Genomic DNA, 26,761 nt, shown 5'->3' with positions numbered 1-26,761 from the left:
AGATGCTTGAAGAAACTGAAAAAAATGATGAAGAAGGTTGGTTCTGTGCTGGGGATAACTCTGGAGCAGCTGGAGCTGATTGTCCAGAGAAGATTCCTGCACTAGCAGGTGGATATAAAGAATTCTTCACATCCTTTACACAAGGAAACATAATAGTGTCTTCAGTGAGAGACTATAGAGAGAAGTATGCTGCAAGACAAGATGGCACAAGGGACCTTTATTGTTTTAAAAGTACCTTCTTTTTTTTTTAACTGATGTTTAATTATGTATTCAAATCATTTCACTTATAGCAAATTAGGGGGAGGCTGTCTAACAAACCTGACATAACAGCTGTTTTCTTGTATCTGTTTTGAGTTCTTTTACATGAGACTGACACATAACCTACAGTGAATATACAGGTATATACACAACACCTTCCAGGACATTTACATGTACTGTTAGTCACTCCAGTGTTGATAAATCTAGAAAACAGCAGGATAGTAAGTATCAAATGAGAAAATGGGGGAAAACAAAAAAAAAAAAAAAAAAAAAAGTGTTTCTTTTAGTTGAATTTTCAGGCTTCAAGTTGCATAGCGTGGAAATATTAACCTTCACTCTAATTAGGTTCACATTACTTCATCTCATCAATACCTTTCTTGGCTAAAACTCTACTTTTTACCACATGGCATAAAGACTGCCAAAAAGAACTGGGAGAGTAAGCACAACTCTAAAAGTCACGCACACACACATATACTAGTTGCTTTGGTAAAATATATGGAAAACTAAACATAGAAAAAAAGCCTTTAAATTGTATTTCAGAATGTGCTCATGAGTCTAATAAATATAACGACTATCTCACAGGGTCCTTTCCATTTCCTTCTCAGAGTGGAAGAAACTCAGGCAAGCGAAAGATGTAAAATGCTTGTGACGTTTATTTGCTCACCTTCTGTGACAATAAGTAATTAACAGGGTTCACCTAAGCCAGAGTCCAGTCCAGTTTACACAGATCCTGAGGGGTTGTTACCTCTTTGGTGTCCATCCCAGCACTGCCCACATCACAGTGAGGATCCCTCTTTTTATACTACAAGCCCCTCCCACTAGGCTCAGTACCCACATGAAAAAAATATACAAAAACAAGTGAAACCCACTCCCCCCAAAACAACATATCTTTGCAAAGGTGTAATTCTGAATTAACTTAATTAACTTAAAATCATTTTCATTCTCCCTACAGGAATACACCTTTGCCAACATTTAATTCCCCTAATAAATGCCAACACAAAACACCTTGACCCAAGTCACATGATCCAGAAACATGATCAAGGTCTTCCTATTTCAGAACAGCAAAATCCTTATGCTCGGTTTTGCCAAACCATGTAGGATGCGGCCCGCGTACCACACCCCGCAACAACTGGTGAGTGTGTGCGTGAAATGTATGCCTAAACCAGGTGAGAGCCACCAAGTGTGCACCCTTGGCTATGCTACTCATACTGACAAGGGGTGATGAAAATATAAAAGGAACAATGATGTCCATTTCTAACAAGACAGAGGGAGAGAGAAAAAGCGACGTGTGTGTATGTATGTTTGCGCAGATGTGTGGCGCTCGTGTGTATGCGCTGGTGGCGCTGTTCCCTGACATTCTAAATAATTAAACTATTAGCTTTTCTCTTAAAGATTAAACAAATGACAGTTTTATGTTTTAAAATAGCTTATGGTTTTGGTTTCTTCAGTTTTAGTTCTGGTCATGACATATATTTAAACCTTTATAGTTACAAGGCAGTAATGAAAGTCATTCTGCCAGAAAAGTGTTATGTTCAATCTCTGAGGAGTTTCGAGAGCCAGGGCAGACACACACTGTACAATCCCCCCACCTAGTGTTTAATTTTTCTACTACAAGTATGTTGTTACCAGTCTCTCCGTCAAAGTTCTACTCATGCTGAAAAACTGAATAAAGGCCTTATTTATTTGTCATATCATGGGAGGATAAATTAAATAAATAAATCCCCAGTGCGCATGCATTGTATACAAAATAGCTTTTTTAGTATTTTTCTCAAACTGAAAGTAAAAGCAAAAAATTAATAAATAAATAACAAATAAAACAAGTACATTTCAATATGTGTATACGAATACAATATGCATTTATTAATACAGAATTAATTTCCATTATACGTAATCGATCATTCTTAATTAATTTAGATTTCTTAAAAAAGACGACTGTACGTCTTGTCAGGACTTTTCAAACGAAGTGTTTTATTTTGACACGTACCGGAAGTAAACACTTTGCTCACGTGTAGTTTCGGTAGGTTCCTGCAAGAAGACGTTTATTCGTTTTTTTTAACTTTCAGCTCTGTGAGCAATAGCTTTGACTCTCTATAGCAAACACTACAACTACTGGAGGTATGAGCGCCATCATTCCCCGGATAGAGCAGCTGTCTGCCAGGGTTGTTCGAGTTTTAGGCTGCAACCCGGGACCGATGACGCTGCAGGGAACAAACACCTACCTGGTCGGCACAGGGGAAAGGTCAAGCTGGTTAAATTTAACTTTTGTTATTAGTATTATATTTCTTTAAAAAAAAAACGAAATACCATTAAATGTATTTAGTCTTTATTCATGTTTGTGTTTAGGAACGAATCGTCCAGTGAACTCTCATAAAATCCTCGTGTGCTCGTGACGAATCAAATTGGAAATATATCAAATTCTAGGTTTTCTTACTCGTAACGAATCGGGCTCAATGTACTGAACATAAATGGTCGCGAATATTAAATGGACATAACTTAGTGCTTTATTCGGCTTTAATTAAATGTAAGCCTCATTGGTTGTTTGTGATACAAACTAGAAATATGAAACCAAATTTAAAAGCATTGCTTTAATAGTCAGATTGACTTCCTGTACTTATTCAAACATGCCAATGCAGACTATATATATCTAACACATACAGACACGCTGACAGTCTCCCTTCCTCTCGCTGTTCCTCTGCTGTTCCTCTCTTGTCCTCCCATCTCTCTCTCTGCAAAAGAAAAGTGAAATTGTCTTGACATCGACAATAATGGTTTAACATAAACTACACATAAGCTGTTGGTTCCAAATACACTCTTCATATAGCAGGAAATAAATTAATCTTGTATATTAGGCTAGTGCTGGTGTGACATGTTTACTCCAAATGCCCAGCACCACATGTTCTTTGTGGCAAAATCATCTATGATGTCTTTTCTGAATTTCCACAGTATGCAGACTCATCACATATCTGCTGCATTGATGAGAACCGTACATGTAGTTGAGAGATTATGCTGTCCATTACAACATGAAACTTAAAAAAAAGGCTCTCTGAGATTTGCTCCTCTGTCTCTTCCTCTTTTGACTCATCAAAGAAAGGCATACTCTTTCTCTGTCTCATATCTAACTACGATTCGATGCCCATGGACGTGGCAACAATAGTTGCCTCTGTCAGAAAACTGTCCCATGATGCACGCATGCCGGCAATCTCCTCCTCCAGTTCCTTTATATTGACAGCTTGCACCTCGAGTGAGATGGTTGAGAACTGGCTGTGAAGATTTCTATCCTGTATGCATTGTAACACCTTGACCCAAAATGGGAGGAACAAAACTGCGTTAAAGTACTGAAAGTAGGTCTTCAAACCCTGTGCTTCAGCTTTGGCTTCGTCAAATAGTTTGGGAAATCCCGGCCTTCTGCATCCGCTGGCAATTCCTTTGCCCTCTTTAAGAGAGACGTTTGTTTTGCCATCACACTTACGAGGTTTGCTCTGTCAGTCAGTTGTTTTAGTTGGCTATAATGCAGACTCGCTGAAATTAAGGACAATTAGGAAAAAACAAAAAGGTTTTTATGTAACTCAGATATTATATTTTTTTTTCCACAAAAATGCATATATTTTTAAAAATTTGAAAAATTATTCCATAATTTAAAGAGGGCCAAATTCTTTTAGAAACAAGGCACCAAACTCAAGAAATTAGCCAAAAATTTGTTTACACACCAGACAACTTAGCAAAGAACCAACTTTACAGTGTGTCACAAGTTTATTTGAGACTGGCACGTAATTAGTTCATGTTTCTTTCGGTTCCTTTATGAAAAATGGCAACTAGGAAAAAAAAAGCCTGACATGATTCTATTGTTTCTTCAACTGCTTACCAAACCCTCACCAGAAATGGTATCCAGTCCTCCTAGAAGCCATTCTTAATTAAGGGAAACAGAGAAGAAAAGTTTAGGTCTGCCAAATGGCACAAGAACTGGACTGAAGATCAGTGGCAACAAGTCTGATAGTGACGAATCTTCTCCAGAGCCTGGACCTCAATATTATTGATGCCGTGTGGGATCATCTGGACAGAGCATGGAACAAAAGGCAGAAACATCCAAAGAAGAGATTTAGAAAGTCCTTCAAGACTCCTGAAGAGTCATTCCTAAAGTATACTTACAGAAATTACAAAAACAAATAAGCATAGATAAATATAGTTTAAAAATATCAATACAAAAAAAGGATTCATTTCGTTATTATTTCGTGCACTTGTGACACAAATAACCCACGTACGACAGCATTTGTAAGTCCAGTTTCACTCAATGGAATAAATACAGGCACAATATTAGAAAGAAAGGACTCAGGATTAGGACTCAGGAAAAGGATTCAGCCTGTTCCAGCTATCACTGACTGTCAAACACATTAGAACTGCATGAACTCTGTTCATGTACTTTAAGCTGTACTTCCCACCTCCATGTACAAGGTTTAAATAGCTGCTCCACATATTTCCTCTTTATAAAAAGCCATAATTTCTGTCCACTACTGCAGGAATGAGTTAGTTATCTAGCTTCTTTAGCTCAAAATAAGGGATATAACTTTTTTCACTTTTCTTGGACACTTTAAAGTTTACCTTTGCAGCCATCTTGGCTTTTTCGCTGTGCTCTAACTTTAGAAACTTTAAGAAAAAACTGAGCAAACGTGGATGTTTAAAAGCATTTCTTCTTATTCCAGACGTGTGCTGATCGACACAGGAGAACCTGCAGTCCCTGAATACATCACCAATCTGAGAAAAGCTCTGGGGCAGTTCAACGCCAGCATCCAGGAGATCATCGTCACACACTGGCATCACGACCACACAGGAGGAGTGGAGGACATCTGCAGAGACATAACTGGTAAGGGCTGTATGAGCAGGTTTATTCCTGTTTAAGGATCGTTGCCTTTGATTTCCACATGAAATCTGTCATTGAGTGTAATGAGACTTCACAGGGTCAGGATCTGTTTTAAAATAGGAAAATGGTAAAAGTTCTTGATCCTCAGGATCGAGCTGGCACGTTGGTGCTTTTTTCACATTTTTTTATGTATAAGTTTTGTGTTCACAATTTAGAATAAATAGAACATTTAAAATGAGTTTTTTCCTTCCTGCAGGATCTGAAGTCCGAGTCAGCAAACTGCCACGCTCCACCCAAGTCACAGAAGCGGCTGGAAATAAGAGCTATACTTACCTAAAAGATGGAGATGTTATCCAGACGGAGGGAGCCACCCTCAAGTCAGTTTAGTTCAATATAAAAACAGAAAATTACAGCAACCAAAAGACCAAGCCACAAAACATTTGTAAATAATAAGCTGTCTTTTTCAGCATTTGTAAATAATAAGCTGTCTTTTTCTAGAAGTAAATGTGTAAAATGCCATGCAGCATGCTGTCAGTACCTGCGTTTACATGGACAAACATTCGTCCATCTGATTGAAATCAGTCTAATCAGAGATTCCCGCTGACATGTTGGCATGAACACTGGATAACGTGATCCAAGCAGTTGTGTTTACATGATAGAAAGATTTAATATGATAGTAACGTGTTTGACATGTGCAATGCCTACTAATTCAGAAGAAGATGAACAAGAGATTTTTTTTTTTGTTTTCAACCTTTTGACTGTTGAGATGCTCAATAATCCTCAACTCTTTCCAACAAAGACGTTGCTTCCCCAGCAGTCCAGTTCTGTGCTGCTGGCAGCATTTTTCAAGTCTTCCCTGAAACTCATTACATCACTAACCCCTGCATGGCCCAGCATCCACCACAGAAAGCATCAGATTGAGGGTAGATATAGTCATTTCTCTCAGCTGATCCGATCATGGAAAGGTTAAAAACACCCCTCTCGATCGGACTGAAAATCTTTTCTGATCGAGGCCAGTTGGATCAGCGGAGGTATTTGCATTGTTCTGATTGGACTTCTGAACAGATAAAAAGTGCTCCTTGTAAATGTCGCTGTTGTAAATGTCTGACTCTATTTTGAACCTTGTTTTTTTTTTTTTTTTAATGGTAGAGTGCTTTTCACTCCGGGCCACACCGACGACCACATGGCCCTGCTGCTGGAGGAGGAGCGGGCGCTCTTCTCGGGAGACTGCATCCTTGGCGAGGGCACAGCCGTGTTTGAAGATCTCTACGACTACATGAAATCTCTGAAGATCCTACTGGACTCTCAGGCCGACCTCATCTACCCCGGTGAGTGATGCTTAATGTTCATTACGCTCTGTTTTACTGTCTGAAGGGCTCCTCTTTAAATATGTCTAACCTGTACATTCTTCCACATGCTTAAATCTTTTTGCTTTGAATCAAAGAAACGGTCAAATTTAATCCCACACTGATCTGGTGAAAGCTAAGAGCACCATGGCATGATGACACGTGAAAATCAAGGCTAAAGAACTCGTGGTTTGCTCCAAAAGGAAATCATTTTCCACTGACTCCTCATTACCTTTCTTTTAGCAAGGTGACTGTCGGGCTGCTCTTTGTGCAGGTCACGGGCCAGTGGTTCAGGATGCTGGCTCCAAGATCAAACACTACATCAGCCACAGGGACCAAAGAGAGCAGCAGATCCTGGCAGCCATTCAGGACGGGGCAGGAACGCCTTTCACTTCTATGGAACTTGTAAAGATCGTCTACAAGGTCAGGAGAAGGTTTCTGCTTCTTCTATGTGTTCCATACCTTCTATCAAGGACATTAAACCTGAACTCATTCATTCACCTTAACTACAATTTAATTAAGTGTAAAATATGTTTAATGTATGTGTAACGGTCACCATGTTCAACCAAGCCTTGCTTTACAATGTTTCTATGTCACAGACTCTTGACCTTTCTGCTGCTTACCTTTTAGGACACACCTGAATACCTGCACCAAGCAGCTAATGTAAACCTGGTCCATCACCTCAGGAAACTGCAGAAGGAAGGCCAGATTAGCCTGGGTACGTCACACTAACTCTGTGACAAATACTACTGACAGATATGTCAACAAAAACTCATTTCCACTAAAATTTTATTGTCTCTTTTTTTTTTTATGAGTTTCCTTTGCGAATGTGTCCTAAAATGCTGATGTCAACTTGTTTCCCCAGTGAAGGACTCCACAGAGCACATCAGATGGAGGAGTAATCTATGAACTGGACTCAATGTGAACATGAGTAAAATAAACCTGATCAAATCTCATCATGACCTTTTAAAACCAAGATGATCATTAGCATTGAAAATGTTGTGTTATTTTTCTGTGGTTTCTGATTTGGAGTATGGAGTATAAAACATGAACAGCAGCAGGAGTTATGAGGACTGACATGTGAACTGTGTCAAAGTTTAACTAGACAAAACTCTGTCTGAAGTTCAGTTGGATTCGAACTACACAGAGTGACCAGTTCTGCCTGAACTGAGTCCCTAAGTGTCCCGCCCCCCTTCTCCTTACATTTAGCTTACTAACTTCAGCTTCACTATCTAGCAGTGTGATTTAAAAAATAATTATTTTATTCATGGAGTCTTTTTCATTCTCATTTTCACAACAGATTTTATGTCTGAATAAGATTTCTGGAGATGCATTTACAGCCCGCGCTGTCCTGCATGTGATGGTAGTTTTTTATGAAGTCTGGCGTCTTCCCATCACAGGAAGATGCTCACTTCATCTCCGAACAGTGTTTATATGTATGACGCTAGTGCCTTGAGTGGAAGCAGGGTGATGGGGATGATGTTAGATTTCTACAGTGTCATCCATACAGTCATTTAAACGGAGCAACTAAAAAAAATCGGTGATTAGTTAACAAATGCAAACACAACACCTAAAACTATGTTTAACAATCCAGTTATTTTGACAAATAATCAAACAGAATCTCTTACAGTTCTCCTGAATGCATCAACTAGGTCTTATGTGGTTATACTGTATATGGTCTTTTAGAAAACAACTCGCTCTGCTCAGTTACAGGATTTTAGCTAGAAACAGCAAATATTCTCATCAGTTTATTATAAGATTTATCCACACAGTGTCCACACTACTTGCCAAAAGTTTTAGATCGAAGAAAGGGACGCTTTTAATAACTGGTATCGCCAGCTTTCAGGGCTTACTCAGCCTCCACTGATGCAAAACAGCTTTAAGTGGTTAACTAATCTCTTGATCCCTGAAAAATGACTTTTTCTAAAATTCTGGTATATATCTTAACATTTAGTTTTGGGAAACCTTGCCTTTTGTAGCATCTTGTAGTTCACCACTTGTTTAATTTCAAGCTATTTGCTGGATTTGAACTGCTTGAATGTCAATAAAAAAAATTAAAAAAGGAAAATTTGGGGTGTTCAAAAGCTTTACCGGTACTGTTCATAACCTACAGAAATTGATAAAGCTGAATTGTGCACAACTTCATTTCATGGTGAGATGTGTAATTCATGCGTGTACCTAATGGCTGAACTGGTGCACACACACCCACACACCCAACTCCCTCCACCAGCTCTTCCTTTTTTCAGTTTCACTTGACCTTATTTCTTTCCTAACTTAGAATTATGATGTGAACTTTTTAATGGAAATTCTGCCCACATTTCCAGCTGTCCACTAGGTGGCAGTATCTTTCAAACAATCTGAACAGCCACTTAATAACGTTAACATTAATAAATAATATTAATAAAAATGCACATACACGTGCAGTGCTGTAGAAACAATTATAAATACGCTATTTTTCTGAAACTTTGAAAATAAGTAAATTAAATTGTGCTGAAGATGATTGTGTTATGGACATAACTTTGTATGGTCATGATTGTAATTGTAAGTGTGATAAATAAAATGTGTGATTTGAGAGTTCACTGTGTTGGTTTGGAGAGTGGAATATAATCCCAACTAACTCATCATTACAAACCAACATCCCATAGTAATAATTAGATCACTTGAGTGACCTTTTGAACTTTGACCAACCCCCAGTGAATCTCTTCAGTTTTACTGTTGATTCATGGCTGACACAAACTCATTGCATGGGGACTTTTTTGTTTGTTTTTAACACAAACAAAAAATGCTTTTGTGGTTGAGTAGTGACTACTGCAAATGACCATTTCACAGTGAACTTCAGCAGCTGTGGGCATTGGCAGGGACCTGCATACATGGACAAAAACAGGGATATTATGGTGCTACAACGTGTAATGAACACTGTTGAAATCACTGTTGTCAATGTGTAAATATGACTAAATGACTCAGAAAATGAGGTAGAGCATGTAAATAACGCTGAATTCTCTAAGTCATTACAGGAATGTTTATCACACATTGCAGCTTTAGTTAATAAAAAAAGAAATTAAAACAATTTATATGGTATAATTTAAGGTTTTAGCTCAGATTTCCTCACGTTAGAAAGCTGTCAACAATGCGAGGTGGAGTAAAAGAATGGAAGAGACAGCCAGCTCTGCGGTGTGGTAATGAGAGGAGGTGGAGGTGGTGTGGAGGGAGGAGGAGGAGGAGGAGGGGGTCTACTGGTAAAGATAAACAGCCGAGGAACTTCTGAGCCAGATGAACATGGCGGCTCCGGCTCTGGACGCTCCTGCCGCTCTATCCCGCTGACCGACACCTCGTCGACTAAACATCCCGCACCGCACGCGCCCATGGCCGCACAACTGTCAGGTAAGTTTCCTGTCATTCCCAGCTTGACCCTCCGCCCCCCTCCTCACACACACACTACTCCTCCAGTCAGTTCCCACCCCCAAAATGTTTCATAGTGCAAGTAGTGGTGTATGCTCGTGCAAAGTGCCTGTCAGTTAAAATCGAGGTTACCGCTACCTGAATGTTTATTTCCTCACACTGAGGCCGCGACTTTACCGTTAGAACATTTTACGGGATAATAAAATTTATGATGGGTTTAACTTATGTTGAGGAAATAACGTTCCTGATCTGGAGAAGCGACAGCTAAAGGTTTATTCACACCGAGAACCGCCGTGGTAGTTACAAGCGTTTATCTTCGGTAGTTGCTCGTGTCAAAGTGAACAATTTCACCATAACCAGATATAAATATTGTTTTTTTTTATTTTTCTTACAGTATGCTTATGTGACAAAGGTAAAAGGGTTACAGTTTTACAGTTTTAAGTTATTCTTTGACCGGTCCGTGTATCTCGGACTTCCTCAAACAAATCGACCGTCAAGCGAAATCAAAACAAAATCGTTTTTCCGGCTTGGTGTTTTCAAAATAAGTTTTGCTTGGCAACTTTACATTTTATTGTGTGTGCTTTTGTTAGGATAAGATATATTTATTTAACTTGTATAACATATTTTATGTCACATTAATTCATGTTGACGTTGCCAAAAGGTTATTCTTCAAATCACTAGTATTACATGCAGACGCACAAGAAATTTGTTAACTGAGGTTACCCCGTTTTCAGCCTTTCTTTTCTTCTTTAAATTAAATGTAGCTGTAGACTCGTGACCATTATTTGTATCTGCAGACACCAGGTAAACATTAGACATAGCTATTTCAGAAAGTCACGTTATATATTAAATTTCTTTCGCACATATTTTGAAGAGTTCATAAACGGTTTTCCGGTTTTCCTCCAGCGGCGCTGTAGGGGAGGATGCTAGAAAGCATTAGTACAATGGAGCTTGGTGGAAAAATATTTACTATTTAAACGATTATTGTCCTGCGAAAAATCCCACTTTAAGTGCTTTAACTGGCAATAAAAGTAAGTAGAGAGGTGAAAAATAAAGTCTAAACATAAGATTAACTTATTTTTCTTTTAAAGTATATATATTTATAATTTTTTTTAAAGGATACCGTGATCAGTTGACTCACCAGCAGCCATTTGTGGCAAAGAGCCATTTGTGGATAATGCAGAACAAACTGAATTTGCATATAATGTACAATTCATGTCCAAGTATTTTAAAATGATATGTGAACAAGTGTTTTTCTTTCATACTGACATTGGGTTGAAAGTTCATAGTTCATGATCTTTGCAGGTAATTTACAAACATAAGTCATTTGGACTACAGAGTGTTTTCAATATTTCTCCAGTCTGTAATATCACACTCTTTCTTTTTTGTGCATGAAATGGGGCCATATCAACTACTTTGTTGAAGTTTATACTTGGATCATGGCATTAAATGAGTAACAGACTGTGACTTAACTTTGCTGTTCAAGTTTATGCTGAGTAAAGATGCAGTGGAGCTCTGAGCGTATTGTTTGCCATTGAGGTAGGCCTTTGTCTATGCAGGTACAAGAATGTGTCCTTATTTGCAGTTGTGCTGGTATGTTAATATAAGAAACCTGTAAGTTTGCCTACGTGACCGGTGCCATCTGACTACTCTGGTTAGTTTATCTGGCTGGGTTCTTTTTTCCCATTTTTCTTTTCTTTTTTTTAAAGCTTATTTGCTCTTTCCTCCACCCAAAGTGAACTTTGAAAAGGATTGCAACATACATGCCAAGTTTTCAGGGTCTGTATTTAGCCTCCTTGTTTGAGTGACTCACAATTATTGTTCTGCATTGTTATTTGTTTGTGTGTGCGTGTGTTGCACAATATTTAGCTTTACAGTGAAGTAACATGAAGCATCGTACATGCCCCCCCCCACACACACACACACACTCGAATACCACATCATTGTTTTTTTTTCCTTTATTTTAAATACACTTTATTATGATTAAATGTTGCTTTCACCACCAGGGCTGTAATTTCTCTGGATAAATATATCACTGTGCTTTACGACAATATTTCTCAGTGCCAAAGCCACATTGTCGTGATGCTGCAAGAGTGCAGGAATGTACTTAAGACCAAGTTCCTAACATGAGATTGGCTGCTTGCCCAGTGATAAATCCTTAGTGGCTTCAAATTCACAAAATCACGTGAGAGCTCAAATGATGTCCTGGTCAATGACAACAGCAGAAGAGGAGAGGAAGGAGTAAGAGATGAGACATGACTTTGCAGTTCTTCATAGTAAGTTGTCTACAAGGACCTATCGTACCTAACCCATAAGAGCCCAACGTAACTAATTTTCACATTCAGTTTCTAAGACATTTTGCTTCTATTTATGGTATAAACTTTGCTCAGAATCCTGTTGAACACAATCCGATACCCAGAAGCAGAAAACCGTATTATAATATTTTTAATATATCATATGGTAAGAAATGGTAAACATCCCCCCACAAAAAATGTTAATGATTTTGTTACATTTTGTTAAAGGGCCAAATAAAGACCTCATATTTAAAAAAAAAATTGGACTTTTCTTACCATTTTTATGGGTCGGGCCTTAACAGGTTAAGAAACACTTCCAAATTTTTTTAAAACTATTTGCATCAAACCCTTGCTCTTTCTGAGTGAATTGAATGTATTTAAACCACATAACAAACTGAATGGAGAAAAATCTTTACAGTTCATTAATGTGTTTTATTATTATTTATTTATTTATTTTTTTAAATTTTTTATTTTATCTTTTTTTTGAGATTTCAATCCCAGCATGTCACTTGATTGCCTAATTTCTAGAACCAGCATATATGCCCATGATACTGTTTTTCATTGCTGCTTGTTCCATGTTTCTTTTCCATTGGCATCTGTCAAGTGTGAGCTGTATCTAAATGTAATTATTTACCATCAACTTTGTTTACAATAGTTTCTTTCCTCTCACGCATCATTGGCCGGGTATTAAGGTGATGTGACGGTACTAAATCTTGCATTTTCAAGGAATGTGGCATTGGCTGATCCCCTTCGGTTTCCTCCTTAGTGCCACAGTGTCCTTTGTCAGCAAGCTTTTTTTTGTTATGTGTATTTACTTGTGGTTTGTTTTTATTTTTGGTTGTGGTTTGACTGTTGCTTTTTAAATTGCACCATTTCATGCACACTCCTTTTCTGAAGTTCCAGCTGGAGCACTCTGCAGCACTGCTGTTAAAGAGCCAGGATGTTATCTTTGGTGACCTCTAGTAGCATAAATTGCACATAGCAACTAACAGAATAAACCGTATGTGATGTGCAGATCGATGTTAAAATATCAATACTTTTGGTACCAGATATTTTCTATAATCAATTCTCATATTAAAATTTCAATATTTTACTAATTTGGGGTATGTTAATCCTTAACACAGTGGAAAGTAATTCTAGTATCAGGATTTCATCTAAGTGAAACACAGTTAGGATAGGAACTACTTTTTCTCCTCCCTTCCTTAGTCTTACACTAAATACGGCACAGCCTAGGCGTCATAGCAATGTGCTGTTCAGTCAGTCCAGTTTATCTAGTTGACAACGATGGCTGAATGCAAACACAGTCGTGGGTGGAGCTATTTCAGCTCCAAAAACGGCAACAATGCCATATGTGATGTATGTGGAAAGACAGTGAGGTATTGTAGCAACACCAAAAACCTCATTAAAAATGTGAGAATAAATTAAAACATGATGAGGCTATGATGGGACGATCCAAAAGGAGTCTTTTGGTGCCACAGGCAGGTACTATCCAGGTACACAGGGAGAAAATGTGGAGTGTATATACATTATATGGGTATAATCTGAAATTCACTACTTTTTATTTTGGCTTTCCTAACACATTAAGTTTTTGTACAAGTGTCCATATTGGGTCGGTATCAATAATCTAATCCCAGTTTGAATTTTACTTCATGTTGGAATGAAAAGAAATTCCATGGTATCACTTGCCACCCTCCCCTTCCAAGCATCCAAGGGAAAAAAAAAATTATAACAGTTTTTTTTTTGTGTGGTTTTTTTTTTTTTTTTTTTTTTTTTGTCTACTTTAAGCTTTTGTAGAAGAATGGTTCATGGTATCATTGCATATAAAATGCTTATTTTAGTTTAGTAAGAAAAGGAACCTTTTTCCTCCAAAGGTATTATACAGTAATAAAATGACAGGTATGAACTTTAAGGTCGATTCACACCAACCGTTCTTAATCGAATCCTAGTTTTCTTCAAGTAAAACCAAACACAGGAAGTGGACTAAAACCTTTGGTGGAAATGGATGTTTATCTGCATCAACCAACAGATGTTTAGTTTTCTTCATTGTTGTCTTGTCTTCTCCTTCAGTGATTCTTGATGCTGCACTGCCTCCGGTGAGGAAGGCGATATGTTATTGAATAGGTTTTTTTTTTTTTTTTTTTGACTAAGTGCAGTGCAGTTAGTGCAAAAGCAAACTTGCCGCGGCTAAATGTTGCAGCCCCTCAACTGTACAGAGTCCCAGATCGTAGCAGACTATTAGGTGTGAAAATACTACTAATAATAATGCTAATAAATTACTGTATTCTTTTTGATAAAGATATAGCTAAAATTCACGATACATTTGAACAGAAACACATTCTCCAGTTGTAGAGATTGTTTTCTTCTTCTGCTGCTGTTTCTTGATGGGCAGCGGTTCTTTAAAGGAATTTTGTCCCTAACAAGCAGTTGTTAAAACTGCATGATGCCGTCCAGGTGGTTTGGCCTGCTTGAGTAAACCAAATCAATCTATCAAAGTTTATTTCTATAGCACTTTCCAACAGCACTTAAGTTGAACCAAGTGATTTACATTATAAAAAAATATGAAATCAAATAAAGGTACAAGATTTTTCAGAATTTCTCAGCCAATCGAACAGAGTCCCCCAGATTATCCTGGTGTGAATGTACTTTGGGTGTTGGTGAGCAGGAATGTGCATGCAAATACTTAGAGAAGACATGTGAGATCATCCAGGTATCAGTTTGTGGATTGTAACCTTTGAGTTGTTTTGCTTTGCACCCTGTGGACCTGTGTCTTCACACCAATCAATACAGTCTCGAAAGCAGCTGTGTAGAAGGTAGAAAATAATTCTGTGTACTTTTCCTTAGTTGTTACTTATAGGCCGTATGGCCATACAGTAGCTGAAAAAAACCTCAAGTTTATGTTGCAGTTGTCGATATTGAACACAATACTTGGCATGAAAATCAATGGTGTAGTAGAACAACTGGTGTGGCACTGATCCACAACATTTTTGACAATCACTAGCTGACACTTATTATTATTATTATTATTATTATTATTATTATTATTATTATTATGAATGTTCCCTAGTGTACTCTGCCCATGTACCTCCACTCATGGTTTGTCATCTGTACATTGCCTGGGATTTACCAAAGGTTGTATGCATGGGTGTGTTCTAGCTTTACTGCTTATCTGTGCTTGTTTATGTCTAGCCCTTCTTGCTGCCACCAACTAATCAGACCCATAGTGCCCCTGGCTTTCTATCACGTAGCAGAGACGGTCGTCTTCCATGTCTGATCCTCCTGAGACCAAGTGCTCTAATTAACCACCACATGCACACATAGACTCACACTACCATGTCATGACTCTGCTGAAAGCCTCCTGTTGTGCCAGAACACCATAATCACTGTAATTGTTCTCTCTCAGAAACGTTTAGCTAGAGGATGTTCATACCAAATATAAGTTAACATCTTTATGTTCACTCATGGTTTGTCAGACATATTTTGCCTTTTATAAAACACTGAACAACTGAGAATGTTAAGTAATTCCAGGAAAGTACAGTTTTTAGGGAGTACAACATGTAATCTAAAATGACTGCCTGAGGCCAATGGGATGTCAAATTCATATTGATTATTATATCTACAGCACATACAGATAGTCCCAGAAATATTTCGACAATAACAAAATTGAGGAAGGCATAGATTGGGAATCAGTCACATTAATGTCAAATCCTCCAGTTGTGCGGTTATGCTGTCCTCACGGAAAACAGACGGTAGAGGTTTCAAACATATCCACCTTGGTACCTGGTTTCAGACATGATCGGTTTCATGGAGGCTAATCCCTGGTTTCGTGGGAATGAAAGGGTGGATTGCTAAAATACTTACTAATGCTTAATATAATTATTAAGTATTATTATAATAATTAATACTAATTCGGCTCAGATTCAACCATTGCAGCATATTTCACTTCTATATATACTTGCATATACTTGCAAAACTCCTAGATTGCATTCGCGGTTTGTTTTGGGTCATTGTTTATCTGTACTATGACGTTACATCCTATCAGTTTTGCTGAATGTGAGCAGAAAGTAAATCCCAATAACTTCCGATTTCATCCGGCTGCTTCTGTCTGCTGTCACATTATTAATTTATTTAATTATTTTTAACAGTGACCCAGAGCCTTTTGAAACCATGTATGCCCACGCCATCCAACTGCCTCCACCATGTTTTACAGAAGATGTGGTGTACTTTGGATCACGAGCTGGTCCAAGTCTTCTCCATACTTTCTTCTTCCCATCGTTGTGGTACAGGTTGATCTTTAGTTGTATCTGTCCAAAGAATGCTGTTCCAGAACTGAGCCAGCCTCTTTAGATGGTTTTTGGTAGAGTCTAATATTGACTTTCTATTCTTGAGGTTGATTAATGGTTTACATCTTGTGGTGAACCACCTGTATTTGCCCTCACGAAGTCTTCTCTTTATGATAGATTTAGACACTGATACACCTTCTTTACTTGGGTGCATGTTGTGAAGAAGTTTTTCATCACTGTGGAAAGGATCCTGCAAACATCCAGCTTTGTCTTCCATGGACGCCAAGACCTTTTTGAGTTCTTAAGCTCACCAGTTGGCTTTCTTTCTTTCTCAATGTACCAAACTGTTGATTTGGCCACTCCTAACATTCTACTACCTCTCTGATGGTCTTCTTCTTTTTTCCAGCCTAAGGACGGTCTATTTCACATTCATTGAGAGCTCCTTTGACATGTTGTGTGCTCACACCAACAACTTCTAAATGCAAATGAATAAATGAATGAATGATGGGTGCATGAAGGAACATCCCATAAAGCTCATGAAATGGCTTTAACTGTTAACTGTCCATTACGTTTTCCACTTTAATTACTACCTCACATGTATGGCAACACAATATACATCTGTAATAAGTTATCAGCCAACTGATGTATTTATCAAGCTCTAGTTGACAGATTTTACCATATTTTATATTTGATTTATCCTTTCATGTTGAGTTAGGCCTCTGCTCAAAACTTACATATTAGGGTTGGGCAATTTTAGGTGTTTTCTGAATTCGACTAGGAGGACCTCGAAATTGATTACTCAATTAGTTGTGGCGTCATCATGACGTCATCAATCATTAAATTAATAAAATATTTTATCTCCAAATAGAAATTGTAAAACATCTGAGATGTTATTTGTATAATGTGTGCTTCATAAACAAGTGTTTTTTTTTTTTTTTTTGGTTTTTAACATTGTGTGGACTCTAGTGTCCTTTATTGTTCAGCAGGTAGATAACAAAGTGGGTCAGGGAGATGTCGTGATCGAACCTGTTCTGGCTGCTTTATAAGGCGCATGCCATGCTATGTGAGCTAAACACAAGAACATTCATCAACAACAACAAAACCACTTATTTTCCTTGTCTTTTGCTTCTGATGCAGCATTTCTGATCGTTTGGTAACCGTGCTGCTCTGGTCTGTTGCCTCCACTATCGATGAACCCCTCCGTCAGAAACAGCTGCTAAACTTTCCCCCTCCACATCGAGATCGGGAGGCGGAGGAGAGGTGATTACTCCTGGGTAAAGTGACAGCAAGCTTCAGGGTTATCTCCCTTCACTTTACCCAGCTATGGTGCAGCAGACACGGGACTCTGCTGGAACCGACTCCTGCACTGTGCTTCTCACTCCTCTTGAACATTCTGGGACCACGCTGTTCTAAACACAGCGCCGAAAACGGTAGCATGTCTGCACAATGACACAAAACTCTTCCAAACAAAATGTCGACTTTATAAAAAAAAAGAAAAGAAAAATAAGCAGTTGACTTTGTGCGCCGTTTCGATTTATCCATTAGTCTTGCACATGCCTATTACATACCCATAATGAAATAAGTATATCTCAGCAACCACAATGGCTGTTATAGCTAGCAAGCTACAAGGAGAGGTTAGCACAAGCTAGTTAGAAAAAGTTGTTGTTAAAATGGCAGACCTGATAGCTTTGTAATGTTTATAACTGTGATGGCACAAAGTTATATTCTTTAAGCATCCATTGAAATACCAGAGAGTATGTATAATTTTGCAGGACTAGCTAGTGAAGATAGTGGCATACTTATATATCCACATTCAATAAATGAACGCAATAAGTTTCTTTGTGGCAGAAACCATTTAAAAAAAAAAAAACTGTCTTGAGTGCAAACATACCCAAACTGGGAGATGGACCAAATTTTTAAATGGCACTGTAGACCTATATTCCAAAAGACCATGCGGTTTGGAGTAACTTGCATTATCCAACTATCCATTATCCATATCTTTGTATCCCAAGTGCTATTTTTGAGGGGGAATGGGTTGCCAGTCCTAATTATTGAGCCCATAATTAAATCCCAACTGAATTAATTTAAAAAAAGGTTTAGCTTGAGTCCTGCATTTATGTAGAACTATAATGCTTGAAATGTTTGGTCAAGACAAACATATTTATTTATTTATTTTTATTTTTTTGTCAAATTTTAGGGCACATTTAAAGCATCAATACCATTGTATATAAAGTCTGAGGGCTCTTCTTGTCCTGAATCATAAATTGGAGGAAAAAAAGTGTTGTTGTACACTGATTTGTTCTTTTAATTACAAGTGATACAAATGACAGTGTAGCAAAGATTTGTGGTGATTAGCTGTGTCACCTTACAGTAAGAAAGTTCCTGGTTTGAGTCTCAGCATGGGTGGGTTTTCACCGGGTACCCTGGCTTCCTCCCACAGTCAAAAATATGGTTGCTTGGAGATTCTAAATTGAATGACTAGTTAGTTGTCTCACTTGTATCTGTATCAGCCCTGCAAATAATTTATTTTCCGACTTAATTTGATGAATTTGCAATACAGGAATTCTGTTAGTTTCAGATTAACTTTTGCAATACATTAAAATCCCAACAAGAATGAATCTTAATAGTCGGTATAAACATGAAAAGGTTTAGCTATAAAAGAAAATGTTTGAGTCTGTAGATGGATACATAATCTATCTAAAGATCCATGCCTTTAAGACTTGATTATACTTGCAAATTGAGCCCCACACTGTGCACTGAGACAGACTGAAATGAGCCGATATAAGCTGTGATGAATTAATCAGTGTAAGTGAGGGTCAATGGGTTCATCATTTTCAAATATGAGACATCATGGCATCACTGTTTGTTTTGGAAAATCGTGCATTGAATTGATTGAACTCTCTCTGCCATTGTCTTGTTGAGTGTCTGACAAACTCTCAGAAGAGCAGCATCATGTTAAATCTGTACATATCAGACTTAAACAATATCATGTATGTGCAAACTGTACTGATAGCTGTGCAGGGTTAAGCACCAGACCTGGGAGCCAAGTGCAGCAGGTTGCATAACAAGTGCTAATTTGGTTAGCTGGAGCTGATGGCGGCTGTAATTCTCCAGCACTGACAGCAGAGCTGAGTTAGGGAGAGTGACTCCACAGACCTGCAGTCGAGTGACACAAGCTAACACTATAACAAGCCTTTGCAGGGCAAACACAGGCCATGGCCAAAGCTAAGTGAGATGTTCAGTGAGTTTAAGCCAATTTTAAGACTAAATTTTAGTTATATAAGTTTTGATAAACCTAAGTCAGTGGACAACTCATATTTCCCTAGATTCAGTCAAAAGCCTTATAGAGCTTTACAGCTTGGTTTGTTGTGTTTTGATTGAGCAATTTACATTTGCGACTGGAGGACGCATGCTATGGGGGCACTGGGGGGATAAAGCTTGTTTTATGGAAAAGATTAACTGATTTCTGCAAAATTTTCACCACCTTTATACAGTTAGAATTGAGGTTCAAAGAGGAGACATAAAAATTCCAGATAAAAGTACAAATTCTGTATAAATTCACATTTCTTTTCAACATGAGACCAGTCACAGTTGGCACAATAGTAAATCACTGATGTGGTGTTCTGCAGACGGCGAGTCCTTTCAAAGAGTGCAGTGTGTTCATATGTGTGATTATATATTGCACCTCGTGACCGAACTAGGATTATCAGACTGTGGTCAGCTTCTGTTTTGTGGTTGTACTGTAAAGCAGCTCTAAGCTCAGTGTAGCTATGGTTGCCTGTGTTACCATAGAGCTGCTTAGTAACAGAAATTAATCACAGTCAGGAAGTAGGCCGTCTCTCACTGTGTGGCTCTCATTGACTCTCTGTGGCTCCCCCGTTCTCTTCGCTCTTTGTGTTTGTGTGTGAGATTGACCACAGCGACTAGTATGCAAATAATTCACAAACTCTCCACTGTGAACAAGAAAATGAAGACTAATGCACAATTCCTGTGGGTTTATCTATGCAAGATTGTGCGCTTGAAGGCAAAGGACAAACTAAAAAATACATAGATGTTTTTTATTTGCCAACATTTAAAGTTAGCCTCCAACAGCTAACGTTTTGATTGACATCTCCCTGCTTTTGTAAATGGGTCCAAAGAAACCACCCTGCTTCCTGGGATTATTATCGATCTGACTGAAGCATGCGCTGTACGTTGCCACAGTGTTTTTCTGTGTGCAGGGACAACATTTGTGCTCGCATGTGTGCCTGTGCAGTTCACAAAGCAGTTGCAGAGATCAGCTGTCCATCCCTCCTACACAGATACTGACACACTCTGGTACACACAAAAACTGACAAATGCACAAATATGCAGCCCTCTCCATGGCAGCAGGTGCACGTTGAAGGTTTTGTGTGCTCGGAGTGTGCAATGTCCAACTGACCGAGAAGACGGCTGTCTCTCACATGTGTATGTTGACACGCATTAAGAAATAACTCCAGGGAGTCGGCAACAGATGTTTCAGATTTGGCTGATGACCAAAAATAAGAACTTCTTCTTTTTAATATTTTTTATTTGTTGTTTTTAACTGCAGTAACCACTATTATCTCACATGTTAGAGTGTAGGTTTTCAACTGTATTGTTAGGTTTGTGTCTTCTGCTGTTAAAGACAATTTGCTTTTTTGTTTTAAACCATTTATTTAAGAGACATAATTACAGAGAAAAAAGACTTACAAATTTCTCCTCTGACCTGCTTCGTTGTATTCAGAACTTCATGCCACTGAAAGTCAACAAAGCAAAAAAGTCATAGACAAAGAAAGACAATAACACTGTTCTGAAATATTTTATAATCGGCACATTAATTGGTGGTGGGTGAGGGTGCCACAGTTGGGTACAAAAAAGAATATTCATTAAAGCTTTAGTCTTTCCCAGGAAGGGCAGTTTGCTGCTGACCACTTTGTGCCGAACTCTGTCAAAGAATCATTTATAAGTTCTGGAAAAAAAAACAAAAAACAAAATTAAACATTGCTGTAGAGTTATTTATTTATTTCTTGTTCACACTGGTGGGCCTAACATTTCTCAGGTTGAGGTGTATGACTATTGTCTCCCCGAATGTCTGTCTATGTATTCTGTGTTTGTTAGCCTCCTTACCTGAACTCAGGAAAGAATGACACTATGATAAGATTAAAAAAAAATAAAATAAAATAAAAAAAAAGTTAAATGCAGACAGGGGACAGATCTTCTCCTCTGACTGACTCTAATCAGCAGTTGTACTACCAGTTTTGTACTACCTCATGATCAGTTTCAAAGTTTGAAATCTTTAACTTCATTCAGTTTAGTGAAGTTTGCAGTTTGAAGTTAGTTTTTTTTTGTATTTTTTTTTTTTAACTGTCGTTATTTAGAGAAATATAAACATTGCCCAATATCTAATTCATGTTTACAATAAGTTTAGATAACCGTCAATGTACACTACCAGTCAAAAGTTTGGACACAAAATCCCCTGGATTTTATAGGAAAGTGTATCCAAATCTTTTACTGGTACTGTATATTGTAATGATTCAAAAGCAATCCTTAAAATGTATTAAAATGTGGTGTGAAGAGCGACACGTGCCCTGTTAAAGCAACACTACATAAGTTTCCAACCTTAAATCTCAGTGCTTCTGACTTGTTTAATGGCACAGTGACATTCATTATGCACCTTGTCATTGCCCTGCTGTGTCCCAAGGCTGAGGAAACCACACTTCACAACAGTTTTTTTTTTTCCAACTTGGAGCATCACATGACATCTGGGGTTTGCTTTATGGCACTGTATCACATGCCAGCAACTGGATTTCAACACACTGGCCGTTTTGAACATACACCATGGCTGATTTAACAAAGAAACACAACAGGACATTACCAAAGGAAACAAAGAAAAGAGAGAAAGTGACAGAGCAAATAAGACAAGAAGTAACATTTTACTGACATTTACTGGCTGGAGCGAGCTCAGAGAATAGACAAAATGCAAGACAGATGATGAATTAACCATCATTAGAGTGTGCCAAAGCGTGAAAATCTGCCAAACTGGACTGCTGCTCCATCCAGAAATGTAACCAAAAACTTTATCACACAGAGAGGATACCTTACACTGATCAGTCATAAAACCAAAACTACTTGAAACATATATTGCAAAAACTGTGGAAATTGAAAAGGGAATATGTTTCCCTTTTTTAATTAAAGATACATTGAATGATAAAAGGCATTTGGGGGTAATGAAAACAGAATTGCTGTCCTTCTTGAAGCTAAATTTGGTTCAACATGTAAGAACATCATTCACAGAAATCATCTGTTAATGATTGTCCTGTTTAGTAGGCTGTGGTGGCTTTTATGTTCCAGGAATCAGTTTTATGTAATTTACAGTTACAGCTGATTAAGGGCTAAAACAAGTCAGCTTTCTTTTCAAACTCCTCTAGTGATGTATGAAGAAAGAAAAGGTGGAGGAGAGATTGTGAGAGCATGAGTCACATTTGTTGAAAATGTTTTTTTTTTTTCCCAACATATTATGTACCTTTTTAAAATGGGATGCACAAAGTTGTAGACACTCTTGTAGACGCTCCCCTCAGGGCACAGTGACAGAATATGTGGTCTTGGACTTCACAGTGACAACAGTTTGTCTATAACATTAATGCACAAAGCTTGTCATCAAGTGTAGTGGGATTCAAGTAGGTTTCCACTTTACTCTTTTTTTAATAAAACTGAGATGTTTGTAAATGTGAACTGAAGCCAGTGGGAACTTGATGAACCTGGACCAGCACCATACTGTTTCAGGTCAGCCTCATGGTGTTAAAAAAGGTCTCAGTGAATCCTCTTCCCAGGCAGCAGCCATTGTCTGGGAAAGACTGCAGGTTTTCTTGATGTTATTGGCAAGAATGGGATTACTAGTGGGTGATGATTTAGGCAAAACTCTGCTGAACTATTTCATTGTAAAAATTCAGCAGCATATTCAAGCACATACTCACATTTGATCCTGGGTGTGTCTCAGAGTTTGGCTTGATGACGTAGGGGATGTGTTTCACTCAACTGTGCCTCCCTTAAACTCATGAAAAATTGCACTATTCATTCACAGTGGTATGTGAACAAGATTTCTAAATACAGAAGTTTATTCAACATTATTAGAGTGGAAACCAGTTTTTCACATCAATATTAGCTCATAAGCCTTGGAAGGCACTGCTGAGTCTTTGGGAGTTATGTTATTTCTAAGAAGACAGTGATGTAATCTGTGTTATCTTGGGTGCTGCAACTAAACATTTTAAACAGTTCTTAGATATTTTACAGAATTTTAAAGTTATAATAAAGTTGTTTCTGTTCTTTAGCACCCCTGCAGTTGTGGGGTGGAATACCACTAATGTGAAATCAAATCAAGTCTGACCCCTGCCCATGCACAGCCATACATATGAGTTTGTTGCCACAATAAAGAGGTTAGCAAAAACACTGACCGTAAGTAATGAAAATGTCAAGCAGCAAATTGTGGTGATGTTACAGCACATAAGATCTGAAAACATCACAACAGTTTAAAAGTCTTTACACTGGCTTCCAGTCAATCACAGAATAGATTTTAAAACCTTACTGGTAGTTTACAAATCCCAGAACGGTTTAGGTCCAGAATACATCTACGATATGTTCAGAGTATAAATCTAGCAGAGCTCTAAGATATGAGGTCATCTTGTCCAGCCTAAACATGGAGAAGCAGCATTTAGCTGTTATGCTGCGTACAAGCAAAACAAACTGCCAGTGGAGATTAAACTTAAAACTAGGATTATTTAAAAAAAAAAAACAGCGGTAACTATTTCATGTAATTTTTAACACAGGGACAGCATAACAATCCCTATGCTACTCCGGTGCTGTTCACAAATGTAGCTGGTCTAGTGGCTCACTGGTCTTCTCTGCATCTGCTCCTCCACTCTGTCTCCTGTTGCTCTGTGAATCATGATGGCTGACGGTGATCAGCTGATTGCTCATCTGTCGCTAGTACCATCTCTCGTAGCTTTATCGTTCAGGTGAGAAGGAGGAATCTAGCGGTTCATGGTTCATACCACCACATATTTACCCAAAAATATCTCAAACACAGTAGCTGACAGGTGGTAGAAAGAAAGGATTTATACTTCAGCTATGCAGGGGTGGGTCTAGAAAAGTTTTGAAAGGAGGGCAGGCAGGAGCACTGGCCAGGAAAAGGGACCACAAATGAGACCTTTGTGATTTTAGCCAGATCATTTTTCTTCATCAATATCAGCTGTTTAACTTCATTTGTCAGCATCTGGTGTTTTATGACAGATAATATCACCATGTGGTAATGTGTAGATGGTCGGTGACATGATGCTGTATGAATTTTGCATTATGTTCTAGAACAAGGTAGAGATGATGCAGAACAACATATAGAAGAACATTACATGCTGCTTTTACTGACCCTTGGAAATCTGATCTTTATCCAAGGGTAGGTCAGTTAACACTAAATATTTGTATGCAATGGCTTGCAGTAAGAACGGGCAAATTTCAGCCATAGAAGTGAATGGTGATTAATCCTGATTAATTTGTAAGCTGTGATTAATCTGACTTAAAAAATATTCATTTGACAGCCCTACTTAACACATTTCTTTTCTCATGAAATCTGCACAGTCTTTTAACTTATCTAGATTGTTGCTTACTTTTTAATTGTTAAAATATTTTACATCATTTTATCATTTTGTAGTGTTAATGTTTTATGTAAAGCACTTTGAAATTTCTTGTACATGAAATGTGCTATACAAATAAATAGGCCTTGCGTTGCCTAAACACAACCAAAACATGTGTGTGTGTGTCTGTGTGTAACAATGGGCAGGAGAAATGGCTCATGGCCAGATGTAGAGGAATGTGGTAAAAGTTCTGATGGAAATTCGTTCAACCAAAAACTGCTAGGATTTGATGCAGCTCCTTGTTTTATGTCTGGGTGTTCCTCCTCCATCCCCGTTTAAAACTCAGTTACAGATGATGTATAAAGGTAAATATTTTTTCTTTTTTACTTTTATTTTTTTTTTTATAAAAATTTTTGATTAAAAAATAAATTCTATGTCATTTCAAGTTATTAAGAAATGGATTTTGTTCATGTTCTCAACAAATTTGTCTTTTCACAGTACAAAATACTGTAAAGCACACAGCATGAAAAATGGTTTCAGGGTTGTCTCTTTGAAAATGTTCTCATTCAAATAACCTTTTGAAAGGGAAAGTTATTTTGTTGACAAGTCAACATGTCATCGCCTTGTAACCGATTAAATGTCAGTTTTTCTCCTTCTGCTTATGCATGTCATAACATAACAGGAGTTTTAAGAGAAAATACTGAACTTTAGTTTAACTGAATATTTGCACAAGTTTGAGAGCCTTATCTTTATATTTCTACTGAAACATCAGTTTATATATATAATTTTTTTTTTTTTTCTTACTTTATTTATAGTTGTTGGTGTGAATACTGTGAAATAAATCTGTGTTATACTGTTCAGGAAACTAGAGTTTTTTTTTTTTTTTTTTTATCTCTTCAGTATCTCTTTGTTACTTTGGTACTGAAGAGATACCAAACTTTGGTATCTCAGTCCTGGGCTCTCCAGGCACTTTCAGGCCTGGGAATGTGGATAACAAAGCTTGGTGTACTTCAAAACAAGGCGAACACTCATAGTTTTAAGGTTCACAAACTTCTCTAGTACTAATTTTAAAGGACAGATTTTTTTTAATTCCAAAATGTTATGTTTAGGCTCCAGTAATATATATCATATCTGGGTATGCAGGGGTTTCTGGCACCAGGTTTATCATATGGGCTTTTAATTATGGCCTGTATAGTTTTAATTTTACACACATGTGCAATCAAATATGAGTTGGGAAAATTTGGGGGTCAGCACCACGAGTTCTATAGTTCTGTTTGTTGAGAATATTGCAGTCATGTTAACGCTGGGCTGTAAATGCACACACACATTTTCCATTTTACCTGTGAGTAAATTTAATGTCCATTTTAATGGATAAAACGTTTGGACAAGTTGGTATCTACCTGGTGTCTCTATTTTGGACAAGTTCCTCAGAGTTTTAAAAAATGCTAAATTTAAAGTTGTCTTTTGATATATTGATGATGTTCTTGTATTTTTATTTTTTTTTTTCCTTGTTCTTACAGAAAAAACTGACTGACCTTGCAAAGTAGGTGTTTATCCAGGATGTTTTGTATATGAGGTAAGTTCTTTTAATTGTTATAATTAAGTGGTAATGTTTTTCATAATCTATTCTATGTAATTTAGAAAAATATATATTTTTTCCTATTCTGTAAAACATGTGACCAGAAGACAAATACTTCTGCCTTGT

At 37.7% G+C, this 26,761-nt stretch overlaps 2 protein-coding genes across 5 annotated transcripts in view; both read left to right on the top strand.

The window, feature by feature from the left end:
- The first annotated feature begins 2,258 nt into the window (after positions 1-2,258).
- lactb2 (lactamase, beta 2) lies at positions 2,259-9,029 on the top strand. Its single transcript, XM_041993615.1, has 7 exons — positions 2,259-2,497; positions 4,956-5,116; positions 5,370-5,490; positions 6,263-6,441; positions 6,734-6,882; positions 7,090-7,177; positions 7,325-9,029. The coding sequence occupies exons 1-7, from the start codon at positions 2,376-2,378 to the stop codon at positions 7,366-7,368; spliced, it is 864 nt and encodes a 287-aa protein (XP_041849549.1). The 5' UTR covers positions 2,259-2,375; the 3' UTR covers positions 7,369-9,029.
- A 550-nt stretch (positions 9,030-9,579) lies between these two features.
- Positions 9,580-26,761, top strand: part of LOC121644308 (nuclear receptor coactivator 2-like) — a 71,167-nt gene continuing 53,985 nt past the window's right edge. For 2 of the 4 annotated variants that reach the window (XM_041992174.1, XM_041992175.1), the window contains exons 1-2: positions 9,584-9,840; positions 26,577-26,632. The gene's annotated coding sequence lies outside the window, so the exon portion shown is untranslated. Of the gene's footprint in view, positions 9,841-26,576; positions 26,633-26,761 lie in introns of all 4 variants that reach the window. The other 2 variants (XM_041992176.1, XM_041992172.1) reach the window with 2 other exon arrangements.

This window comes from Melanotaenia boesemani, chromosome 8 (genome assembly GCF_017639745.1).
Source record: "Melanotaenia boesemani isolate fMelBoe1 chromosome 8, fMelBoe1.pri, whole genome shotgun sequence".
Lineage (NCBI taxonomy): Eukaryota > Metazoa > Chordata > Actinopteri > Atheriniformes > Melanotaeniidae > Melanotaenia > Melanotaenia boesemani.
Note: the sequence above shows the minus strand (reverse complement) of the source record. Positions and strands in the feature narration are given on the sequence as shown.

Excerpts from the sequence above, each read along its gene's own strand:
- lactb2 (XM_041993615.1), top strand. The coding sequence starts at position 2,376 with ATGAGCGCCATCATTCCCCGGATAGAGCAGCTGTCTGCCAGGGTTGTT. Across the intron at positions 5,117-5,369 it reads CATCTGCAGAGACATAACTG|GATCTGAAGTCCGAGTCAGC; the intron begins GTAAGGGCTGTA and ends TCCTTCCTGCAG. Across the intron at positions 7,178-7,324 it reads GGAAGGCCAGATTAGCCTGG|TGAAGGACTCCACAGAGCAC; the intron begins GTACGTCACACT and ends TTGTTTCCCCAG.